The sequence below is a fragment of the Hippoglossus hippoglossus genome, chromosome 7 (genome assembly GCF_009819705.1).
Source record: "Hippoglossus hippoglossus isolate fHipHip1 chromosome 7, fHipHip1.pri, whole genome shotgun sequence".
Taxonomy (NCBI): domain Eukaryota; kingdom Metazoa; phylum Chordata; class Actinopteri; order Pleuronectiformes; family Pleuronectidae; genus Hippoglossus; species Hippoglossus hippoglossus.
In genome coordinates, this window is record NC_047157.1 from 15,572,597 (window position 1) to 15,584,988 (window position 12,392).

Consider the following 12,392-nt stretch of genomic DNA (forward strand, 5'->3'; position numbering starts at 1 on the left):
AAGGGTCACAGGGTGGCATTATTGTTATTATTATGTTATTTTTATTTTCATTATTATTTGAAGGTGTAATAGTATTTGTTGTAGTAGTAATAGTAGTAGTAGTATGCATTCATCTATCCATTATCTATACCGATCATCCTTAGGGGGGCACAGGGGGGCATTATTATTATTATTATTTTGTTGTTATTGTTATTATTGTTGATGGAGAAGATGATCGGAGTTAGCTGCAGTCCTGCCCTCACCGTCCACGTGCAGGCGGGGAGCCATCTTGCGCTGGCCGCGTGTCTCGGGCAGCGGGCGGGCTCTGGGGCTCTGGGGCTGCCGGTAGTAGAAGTGGTTCGCGGCGGCGCGGAGAACAGCGTGGTCCATCCTGTGACTGACTGACACCCGCCGGGGAGGGAAGAAAAAAAAAGTTACTCTGAGCTCTCGGACTCACTGCCAACATGTCTGGAGACGACGACACGCAGGAGCAGACCATCGCCGATGACCTGGTGGTCACCAAGTACAAGATGGGCGCGGAGATCGCGAACCGTAAGTGGAACGAGCCGTTTTCCCCCCCGAGCGTCCGTAAGATCCTGCTCATGTTAGCTAGCCGTGTCAGCTAGTACCCAGCAGCGAGTGTGCCATGTGCCGCAGCCAGCAGCGGCCATAGGTCACAGCAGAACGCGGGCCGCCGTTTAAAACTAACAAAACAACGGGCTCTTGTAAATAACAAAGAGGAACCTCCATTTCCAATAGACCGTGTTTGTTTCATATGTCGTAGCTGTCACATTAGCTCAGGGAGCTAGCTGGCTATGCTACACACCTAGCAGGCGGTAGCTAGCCGTAAGAGCTAACGCGAGAGATAACAATGACAAGTACAAAATGGAAAGATAAAACGCGGCTGTTCCGAGCAGCGTGTCCCACATTCACCGCTAATTCAAATCCCCACTGATGCAATCGTCACGTAAGAGACGTGCCTGAAGAGCTGGTTGTAATTTAAAGGCTCAATAAGCAGGAGGCAGTCAACACCCGACCTACTATGTTCAATTACGTCTATTTATATTCCTGTTGAAAGAATGAAACTAGAGCACAAAGTCATTTTAACATCGCCACCATGAATCTTAGACTTAACACGCAGTTACTGCTTGTGGTTGAAGGTAGTACACGACCTAATGTAGCCGTTGTGAGGCCACATGCCCTCAGTGACCTGTCTTGATAACGGAAGTTGGGCATGAACAGTCTTGGGTTTGCACCTGTGCGTCTTAATGTTTTTTTTATAACTTCTGCAAAAATGATCCCAGATGCACTCTTTTTTTTATTCTCGATTGAACAAACGAAGCAAACAATTCCATTCTCACGTTTCACGCACACCTGTTAAGAACAGTCTTTGTCTGCCTGTCTGGAGATGAACAGCCATGTTGAGTTTCCATACATTCAGCTAAACCAAAACATATTTAGTAGAATCATGATCAAATATAATCACTAATTGTTGATTTGGGGTAAACTGGTTATGGTGTTTTTTTCGGGGATCAGTTCATCAACTGTTTAATTAAAAAGTTCCTCGGAATATCCAAATATAATATGTAGGTTCTATGATGTGTGACCAATTCATCACATTCAACTCATAATATATTGGAGCACAAGGTGAGGTGACTGAACATCCACAACTACATAGATTAGAAAATATTGAATTTGCAAAGCAGCAAATTCTAAGATCTGAGAAGCTGCAACTAAACCTTGTTGGACCGTTAGTTTGAAAATGACTGAAACTGAGTGTTATAGTTATTTTCTTTTGAATAAAATTAATACAGATTTATTCAAAATTTCAGTTTTCAGTGTCCGGTCATGTTTCCCTCTTTGCAGTTGCTTGTACTCCCTCTAGGTAATTTAGATGACCACATGCTCAATACACACTATTTGTTCTATTATGTTGTCTTGTACTGTAGCTTATCACAGCTGGTTTTCCGAAGACACCTATCTTACTAGTAGTATTATGCCACTTCAAGCTGATTGACAGCTGTCAGACATGCTGTCAAATGTTTATTTAGCTAAATCCAATGATTAACTGTAATTTGGTTTCAGCGATCTTAAGTCATTAGGCCTTGAACTAGGGCTGTGGAACATGTCAATATATATGTTATCATTCTTTGTTGTTTATTTCTTTGTCACAACTCGCTCTTTACAGCAATATTTCTCATTATTTGGATAATGCTTTGCGTTCTTCCAAACAGCTCGGATACAGGCAGGAAATGTGCGCTACGGCAACACAAACAAACATGGGAGATAACGTGACACAGAATGGTGCTAATACCGAACAGGAGAAAGACTCTGAACAGCCAACAAACCATGAGATGCTTGTTGTACTTTCAAGAGGTGCTACTTCCGTCATATGGCAGTCTCCGACACCACAAGCCACTTTTACCACCTACACAAGAATCATGTCAAATAGTAAAGCATGAGTCAAACAGACACAAAAGTACAGTCGATTGCTTGAAAGAAACCCCAAACTCAGACATTGCAAAAAGCTTTTGCCCACAGCAAGGAATAATGAAGATGGAAGAAGATAACAGCTGCTGTTCCAACTTAACATGTATCGCTATATATAAGTAAAATGATCAATTGTTTCCATGCACAGTAGTGACGGTCTGTTAATTTAATCAGAAATGTACCACAGTAGTAGGGCTGGGAATCTCTAGGCTCCTCAAAATTCATTTTGATTTCAATTCAGAGGGCTACGATTTGATGACAAAACGATTAATAGATGCATCAAAGAATTTTATTTCTATACTTTATTTCTTTATTTCTGGCCCCTTGGCAGCATCGAGGCAAATTACTCCACTGGTCAACAAGAGATTATGCTCCTCTGCTCTTTTCTAATCACTCACACTTAGAGCTGATCTTTTAAAAAAACTGCTGAATTCATATGAATTTTCCTTTAAAAAAATGGGCGTCGCTTGTTCACATGAAGTTTAAAAATATCTTAGCCTTGTGTGATAATCTGCAGGAACTTTTCTCGTCTGCAGCCTGTGTGTGTCTCTGTCGCTCGCAAAAACTGATCACATTCATTTAGTTATTAATTGACGGTGTCTGATCATGAATCCGGATCATTACGGTCACTTTATCCCTGTGTGTAGCAGATAAACTATGTATTAAACAGGTTTAATTATGTGCCTCATACACTCTAAAGCTAATCAACAAACTACGTACTGTTCAGGTCCTAAGAACTTCTGAGTCTTCTAGTGTCTGTGTTTTATTCTAAAAGTGAGCCCAGGTCAGCGGGAGAGTGGAGGGAGGACATCGCTTAAAAAATTATTGTAGCTGAAAACATGAATCGATTATGTTCTGTCTCTGCATCGTGATGCATTTTCCCACCTCTACATAGTAGTGCTTAAATAATTAGTTGAGTATACAATCAAGAGAAAGTTAAAAGGTGTGATTTGAACAAAACAAAGAACATCACATCTTGAATGTTCTGGTTTATAGTTTCTCTATTTTCTTAACCACGTGATTTAATGAGCTGACCCAGAAAATAACACTGAATGGATTCATTGATAAAGAAAGTAATCATTAGTTGCAGCCTTAACTGTATACACTCTGTCACTGGTATGCTTTCTTAACATAAGGCTCCATTTCTTGTCTCCCGTCCTGCAGAGGCTCTTAAGACGGTAGTCACGGCAGCTACGGCTGGAGTCTCCATACTCAGCTTGTGTGAAAAGGGCGATGCCTTCATCATGGCAGAGACTGGAAAAATCTTCAAGAAGGAGAAGGACATGAAGAAAGGTGAGTCTTCTGTTGCATTTCATGAGTCGTTTTCAATGTCTGACTCAGCACCTCCCTCATTCACTCTCTTTTCTTTCACAGGTATCGCTTTTCCTACTTGTGTGTCGGTGAACAACTGCGTATGCCATTGCTCCCCTCTGAAGAGCGACACTGACGTCATACTGAAGGACGGGGACCTTGTCAAGATGTAAGCTGCTCAGTTCATACCTGTCAACCCTGTGCGCCAGATAAATTGTAGTATAACATTTTATATGCAGTGCACACTCACGTTTTCTTGTTGGTTTTTTTTGTGCAGTGATCTGGGTGTGCATGTCGATGGCTTCATCTCAAATGTGGCGCACAGCTTTGTTGTGGGAGTGACCAAGGTATGTCATCAGTGTCGGATTAAATGACTCTGCAACACGTAGTGATTTATTCTCGACTGGCACGAGCTGTGATTTACTTGACAACCACTGATAGTCGCACCATCGATGGCTCATGATACTCTTGTTCTTTTGACTCCTGTGTTACTTCAGGACAACCCACTCACAGGAAAGAAGGCTGATGTCCTCAAAGCAGCTCACCTCTGTGCTGAGGCTGCCCTGCGTCTTGTCAAGCCAGGAAACCAGGTAAAACTCCTTCCATGTTGAGATATTCTGATTCCATTTTTCCCTTCTCCATACCAAAACCTAGACTTTGGATATTGTATTTTTATCCTGATGAAACTTTAAAGTAAATATACTTGAAAGAGATATGTACTTTATATATACTTGTAAATATACTTGAAAGAGAAGGTATTGGATCAGTACATAGTTTTTGCGTAATCGCCGATGCCCAACCCAACATTTTCAACTGTATCGGAGGCCTTTCCAATGCGATCACTGCTCATACTCATATATCGTATCATATAATCATAACCACGTATCTTCTATTAGAACTCACAGGTCACAGAAGCCTGGAACAAGATTGCAAAGTCATTCAAGTGCTCTCCTATTGAAGGTGGGTGTTTGCAACCACATGTTACCTTCAAGCGCTGTGATTCCAATGGTTTATATTTGCTAAATGTAATTGGACATGCCTAAGTCAGTTGATTCCTTTACTATATCCAGGCATGCTGTCCCATCAGCTCAAACAACACGTGATCGATGGGGAGAAAACTATCATCCAAAACCCAACGGACCAGCAAAGGTCAGTCACTCCAGCGTCCCTCAGCAAGAGCTTATTATTACTGACCTGATGAGTGTTCTCTTTAACCAGTGAATGCACTTTGTTGTTGTAGGAAGGACCATGAGAAGGCCGAGTTTGAGGTGCATGAGGTTTATGCAGTGGATGTGCTCATCAGCAGTGGAGAGGGGAAGGTGAGAGGAAATCAGATTTCTTTTCTTTTCTGTATAGCTTTGAAAATGGACAGAATCTAATAATGTATGTTCTGTTTTGCCCATTAGGCCAAGGATGGAGGCCAGAGGACTACCGTGTACAAACGAGACCCCAACAAGGTGTACGGCCTGAAGATGAAGACATCTAGGACGTTCTTCAGTGAGATGGAGAGACGCTTCGATATGATGCCTTTCACTCTGAGGTTGTATCTTTCATCTTCAGATATTTACTTTTTTCATTTTGTCTTCAAAATAACATTATGCAACGATTACATCTGTAAACTAACTTCTCTTTTCTTCTTCGTCTCAGAGCATTTGAGGATGAAGGCAAGGCCAGGCTGGGTGTGGTGGAGTGTGTCAAACATGAGCTGATGCATCCATTCAATGTGCTGCATGAGAAAGAGGGTGAGTGCTTAAATGAACAGGTTTGATTTATGGGATTTGATGACCGTTATAATTCTTGAAAGTGTTTTTGGGTGAACAAACTGAAGTGAGTGCTGACATTTTTTCCTTTTCTGGAAGACGAAATATGTTCAAGAAAAATAGGTGGTACTTATAAGATTGCACAATAATGAGAATAAAACATATTTATTATAAAAGACTATTACACTGCAAGAGAGGAAGGAAGTCTGACAGCTTATCTAGGTCCTCTGCTTATTTATGAAATAACAGTAGAACAAACTAGAAGTCAGTAGAGTACTTTCTTCTGCCTAGGGCCAACAGTCCACTTAAATTCAATCACTCATAGATATCATTCCCCCTTAACATGGCTTGGGGTTTTTCATCAAGAGTAATGCAATGTTAAAAAACATTCTTGTCAGTAATTCCTGGATTCTCCCATCTGGCCCAAAATTGAATTGATTCTGTCTTTGCCCTTGTCCCATCCTTTTAAACAAGTTTCATGTAAATCTCTTCAGTACTTTTTGTGTAATCCTGCTGACAAACAAAACAACAAAGAATCCAACGGACAGCGGATAATAATGAAAATCTCCTTGACAGAGGCAATTACCTACCTAACAAGTAACACAAGCAAAAAGGATTTTATTTTTGTACCCCACTCAATATAATCTTTTAAGCATTAAAACTCTGCAGTGACATCACCTCACTGTTGCCATCCATTTTAATCCGGGCACTCGCCCTTATATCTGAGACATTTGTCCAAATTGTACAAAAAAGAGCTGTTTAATGCAACTTTCATCGTGTCTGTGTTCAGGCGAATTTGTCGCCCAGTTCAAGTTCACCGTGCTGCTCATGGCGAATGGACCTCTGCGAATCACCAACAGCCTCTTTGAGCCAGAACTCTACAAGTCTGAGCTCGAGGTGGAGGACCCGGAGCTGAAGGTAAAGTGTGGTTAATGAATATATTGGCATTGTCTCTTCTACTTGAAAAGAAAATATTAGACTAATGAAAGCCCTTTTGCATGTTGTTGTACCCCATGAGGTCATTGCATTAAATTGTTTGGTTTTTTTTCTCCCATAAAGGCTTTGCTTCAAAGTTCGGCCAGCCGCAAGACCCAGAAGAAGAAGAAGAAGAAGGTGGGATACGACGCAGTGTGTTTCATGATACAAACAAGAATACGATTCCAAATGTATCCACTAACTTCAGTCTTTTCTCCTTCTTAAAGGCCTCAAAGACCGTTGAGAGTGCGACAGGACAGGCGATGGAGACCGAAGCTGCCGAATAGATTCTCTCTCCAAGAAATTCTGACAGACCTCTGATGACCCAAAGAACAGACGTCACAAATCCTTCTGTCCCAGCTGTCCGAGGCACTTGCTGGTGTAGCCGCTGTGATTACCTCTGAATCTAACTGATGTCAGACTGGGATGATGCTGCTCCTAAATTGTCACTCCACCTAAAATACACACACACACACGTCCCTAGTAAATCTCACTGTCCTTGAGACAGCCTTTTGTCTTGATAGTGAACACAGCTCTGCTGCAAGGGCATTTACTCACTGGAACATTCACCCATTCGACTGATCTTGAGCCGTTTTTCCACATTAACTGTAGTGAAAGATATGGAGAATAAAATGAGTTTGACAGAGCGGCCAAGGATGATGAATGCACAACATCGTGTCAGCGTATCTGTGTGGCATTTGGATAACTTCCTTGAGGTCATAAGCCTGAAGTTATTAGTGATAACTTGTCACAGAAAGAAATGTAACACCAGACTTAAACCCTGATTTTCTGACGTTCACACAATTTATCATTAATTCAACATTATTGTTCAGTGCAGCCGAATTACCCCATTTGTACTGCTCCGGCTTAAGCCTAGTCACTGTGTATACTTCTAGGCATCTGCTGTAGTTTACTAATAATAATTTCTAAAACTGTTATTTTACATTCTACCGGTTGAGGAATTTAACAAGTAAAATAAGAATGATCCTTTCTCACTTGTGGATGGTCTAACTTCTGCCAAGGGTTCAGCATTCAGTCTTCTGGTGCCACCATTGAGTCTGACAGTCTGTGTTTACATAAGAATTCCATACCTGTTAAATATATGGATACTTTTGTAAAACAAATCCCACTTTCAGAGACTATTTTTGGAAACATTAAAAAGCCACCTGACATCATTTGTGTCTCTGTTTTTTGTGTTGTGTATGTTCAGATGATTGTTTGTTTATCATGAACATGAACGAGCATGAACGAATCACCATTCTCAAGTTTCTTTACTCATTTAGCAAATTACAAATCATGGCTTGCAACAGAACACCTGAAACCTTGTTGAAAGACCACCTTAAGAGTAATGCAAACTTAGGTTCAACAAACATGTCCATATTTGACAACAGTAGCTGCTTGGCACAGGGGCTTGTGTCCTGGATTTGACCTGATGTCCCACTCACCGCTTTTATTCACCCTCTGTATAAAAAAACGACACAGGAACTGGTTAACGGACAACTGGCCCGCTGCAGGGTGTACGAGAAGAACTTCATCTGAGACGTCAGGTTCGCCTTCCAAGGAACTTTATTGAAATGTAAGATGACCAGTTGAGGTGGAAATGGTTCTGCAATATGAATAAATACAGAATTTACATTAGCAGTACTCTTATACAATTATACAAGCAACTGTGTGTTTATAATATCCCAAGTGAAACGCATGCATACATTTGAACTGGGGTTTAGCGCAAGATGGTGATATGCACCTTTTAAAGTTGGTCACGTGACCCTAATCCGTCTCTGTAGTGCTTATGTCTATTTAGTTTCATTTAAGGGTCTAACAGTGGCAAATAAAACTGCACAACTTGTAAAATATGCTCACATCCATCAGCAATAGACTAAACACACAGCAAACATAATACTACCTCACAGTGACAACACGCTCTCTCATTTAACATGGTCCAGAACCTTCTATACATATTTACTCATGATTCACAAAGACCACTTAACCTTTCTGTTTCCATAGATTGTTAGGCATTAAGACCCATGACAATTATGGACTGATTAGGTCACACACATAACTTCAAGAAGTCCCAACATGAAGGAAAAGAGCGCTTTAAAGTCTGAGTGGTGTCTCCAGAGGGAGAGGGAGTCTTTTTTACACTCTGAAAATTGGAAGAGATGTTTTGTTGCTGTCCTGATTTATTTATTCAAATAATTGATAATTTGTAATATCAATACATGTTACGCTTTTAACTTTTTTTTTGTTAAGCAAGTAACTAATAAATTGATATAAAATACACAATCATACATTGAAGTATGAAATACATGTCATAAACATTAAAAGCAGTTTTGAGGAAGGACAGTTTAGTGCAGTGTCAGATTTACTAGTGTCTAAACTTTATTTTTCAATATAAGGATCCCTATTCAATTTGAATAGGGATGCTGAAGCATTAACATTTCATTTCTTGTTGACTTAAAAATAGTAAACTTGGAGCATTTTAAGTCTAGAAATACTGGAATGGGCTTTAAATCGCTACCATGCATGGTTGAACCACATGAACTACTGGATATAGACTGAGGGACCAAGAGGTCAGTCTCCACAGCCACCACCCTGTGTATTTGACCTTTAATGTCTGAAAGTCACAGAGCTCAGAAAACAAAACAAAAAAACACAATAAAAAGATGTATTGTTCTTCTAGTTTTTCTTTTAGTGTAGGTTCTCAATGACCTCTTTTCTGTATTTGCCATTCTCTTCAAATCTGCCCATGTTTTTCCCCCCAAATCCACATATTTTTAAGTTTTGAAAAGAGCTCTACAGACAAAGATCATTATTATTATTATTATTATTATTATTATTATTGGTAGATAGGGGCACAGAGACACCATATCAATTAACACTGTATCAACCATCACATGAATTCAGTTAATGTGTAATTCTTTATTTTAATATAATAAGATAAAACAAGATAACAAAAGATAACATCAGGTAAGACTTTATTAATCCCGTAGGGATTCTTGTCCCAGCTATGTACCAATATTTTTATATTACAATAAAACTATAATATATATATATATATATATATATATATATATATATATATATATATATATATATAAGTCTACAAATATAAGTCTGAATAAAGTGTATTAGAAGTAAATTAAAAAATAAAGTGTATAGAGAGTAATGATATATAAATATAAGGTGTATACGGAGAGATAATATATAAATATCATCAGTTTATCATGGGAACAGAAAAACTGAATTCCTGAAACAATGAACCTTAAAGCTGCAGTGGAATAACACCGTGTTTCCCACGAGGCTCTGATCTTCTATAACACCAGATTTCCCATGTTTCACTGCGTTCCAAACAGGGTGACGTCACAAACCCTTTAAATACGACGTCGCGTGGTTGTGACGTTCTTCGGGAACACACTGGGTTAACGGTCGGTAAGTGGGATCTTCGCCATCGGCATCAGAATCCATGTTAATCACCTTGTTTTTAAAGCAATCGAGCTAATTCAGTACCTGTGCTCCTCTGTTTTCAGACTCTACTCCTCGACATGAGAGCCAAGGTTAGTGTTGAACGTCTCTGTTATACGATAACCGTGCTTTGTACTCATGCTAACACCTGTTAGCTAGCTAGCAGGCCCGAACAGCCAGTCCACGAGAGTTAGCCTGTGAATCTGTTTCTTTGCTAAGTCATCTCAATTCAGTTATGTGTGTTTATCCAATGAGTTTTTACATAAATGGAAACAAACGGCAAAGTAATTTAATGTTTTTTTCCCCTTCCACAGTGGAGAAAGAAGCGCATGCGCAGGTGAGATTGTCAAACATGCTTCCGTCTGCCTGAATTTTTAAACTTGTTGCATTATATCGTGATGGACACGTGTCATGCTCATTTAATACAAATTGTCTTGATAGAAATGTTGGTCAAACCGTCATTTAATGCACGATCACATTGACTTAAATATCAGATCGTATACACTGCTGTGAACTACTCAAATCATACAGGCTATCACCTTTACAGAGTTCCATCATTTAAATCTTATGAACTGCAATGATTACTAAACTGTACAGTAGTCACTAGGGCTTGGCTATAAATGGGAATCAATAAAAATTCACTTTAATAATGTAACAAAGGTCTTAGGTATCTATATTGTGCAAGTGCAGTGAGGTATAACACACTTGGAAAAAGGTGTTTTTACAGTTTGCCATTATCTGCTCATAAAGACTTTATGACCACAACCTTCACTCGAGAGTTTTTTATCTCATCGCCCAGCTCTAGTAATCTTTCTTCGTCCAGTGTGGTGATATCTAACTGGCTCTTTGATCGTCTTGCAGGCTGAAGCGTAAAAGGAGGAAGATGAGGCAGAGGTCCAAGTAAACTGTCTTCTCTGCCATGGCTGTGACTTCCAATGTTTGAAACCCGACCAGATGAGCACAGCCAGAGACCCACGACCCCCCCCCCCCCTCCCTCCCAACATCTAGTCTTGAAGCCAGCGGTGTCCAAATCGACCTGATGCAGTGCAGCAGCTGATTGATGCCACAGAGCTGATCCAGGACCTGCTGGATGTCAGGCTTTTCCACTGGGACTTTCTGAACTCCTTGTTCTTAATTCCTCAACTTTTTTCATTTGTTGTTGTTTTTGATTAAAGGTTTTTGGTTTAAAAAAACAAAATTTGCTGAACTTTTTTTGAATTTAAAAGTACAAATGGATTCAGATTTCTCAGGAAGTCCTGTAAATAATCGGGTTAGAGATTGTTGAGTTATATTTTAGCTTCAGGGTCCTCATGATCATGTCGTTCCCTTGTCGTGTTACTGTGACATTTGCATACGTCAATATAGCTGCAGTGTAATTATACAGGTTAACGTTGACACAGTATTCAAATAAACTTCAATAGTATCCAGATTCTGTTTAGAATATTTGGTTTCAAGCAAAGGAGCTACATGCAAATTTGTCAGGTTAAAAATTTCTTCAAATGACTTACTTAAATTTGTGTGCATAAATGGCCGCAATTTTATTTTTGTAGATTAGTCAAAAGCTAATTTCAACCACCTAAAACTGCAGATTGTTACAAACGACAAAAGCACATCTCATTGTTACTGATGTTTGATCTTAAAATATCAAACCAACCATGGCAGCTAAAGCTCATGTTGAAAGAAGTGAAACCAGTAGTTATAATGTAAGTAGTATTCAATGAAAAAGCATCTGACAGATACTGGGCTTCACATCTAGAGTGCACTGTTGACAAACAATCATGCTGTAAATTATTGTTAGTGTTGTCATATTGTGATGGTCAGAATCAATACATATTTCAAGGCCTGTCATCTGATTCGCTCTTCATTATAGATTTTTAACTAACAATGAAAATGTAATGTTTTCTGACAAATGCATGACTACTGTTCGTCCTTTCTATTCAATGACCCAAAGAGTGTTGAACACGTTGCACTCGTCGTGCAGACTCACAATGCAAAGGGAAGTTGTGGGCAAATTTAATTTCTTAACAAAATATTGCAGTTTCTGTGCTTGTCCTGTGACTAGAGTGGGCGTCTGTAGCCTTTCAATAGAGCCCATTGCAACTCATCTGGCTTTTACTGTAGAAGGCAAATAACCCAGCCAGTCCTTACTCAAGGTCAATCAGTCTTAAATACAGTCAAAGGATTTGTACTGGGATTGTATGATTTTACAATGTCACAAATAACATCTGTCAAAAGCAGTTGAAAATCAGGCAGTAAAAGCCTTTCCTGTGGATACATGTTTTAAGAAACAACTTAAAAACAGGTAAAGTGCTGGCAGGTTCTATCTCCTCAGGCAAGGACATAGAGACTCTAGACCCTTATGATAAAAGCCAACACAATTGTGGTTACCAGAAACTATACTATAAGTGTTGATTG

At 39.5% G+C, this 12,392-nt stretch overlaps 1 protein-coding gene and 1 long non-coding RNA gene across 2 annotated transcripts; both read left to right on the plus strand.

Annotated features, from left to right (window-relative positions):
- The first annotated feature begins 247 nt into the window (after positions 1-247).
- On the plus strand, positions 248-7,690 carry pa2g4b (proliferation-associated 2G4, b). The gene is made up of 13 exons (XM_034589637.1): positions 248-531; positions 3,634-3,762; positions 3,844-3,949; positions 4,058-4,127; positions 4,278-4,370; positions 4,677-4,740; positions 4,851-4,929; positions 5,021-5,099; positions 5,187-5,320; positions 5,428-5,522; positions 6,331-6,458; positions 6,600-6,653; positions 6,743-7,690. The coding sequence occupies exons 1-13, from the start codon at positions 444-446 to the stop codon at positions 6,800-6,802; spliced, it is 1,179 nt and encodes a 392-aa protein (XP_034445528.1). The 5' UTR covers positions 248-443; the 3' UTR covers positions 6,803-7,690.
- A 2,153-nt stretch (positions 7,691-9,843) lies between these two features.
- Positions 9,844-11,171, plus strand: LOC117764859. Its single transcript, XR_004614465.1, has 4 exons — positions 9,844-9,944; positions 10,043-10,069; positions 10,292-10,314; positions 10,839-11,171. It is a non-coding gene; the product is annotated as an uncharacterized LOC117764859 (long non-coding RNA).
- Positions 11,172-12,392: the final 1,221 nt, after the last annotated feature.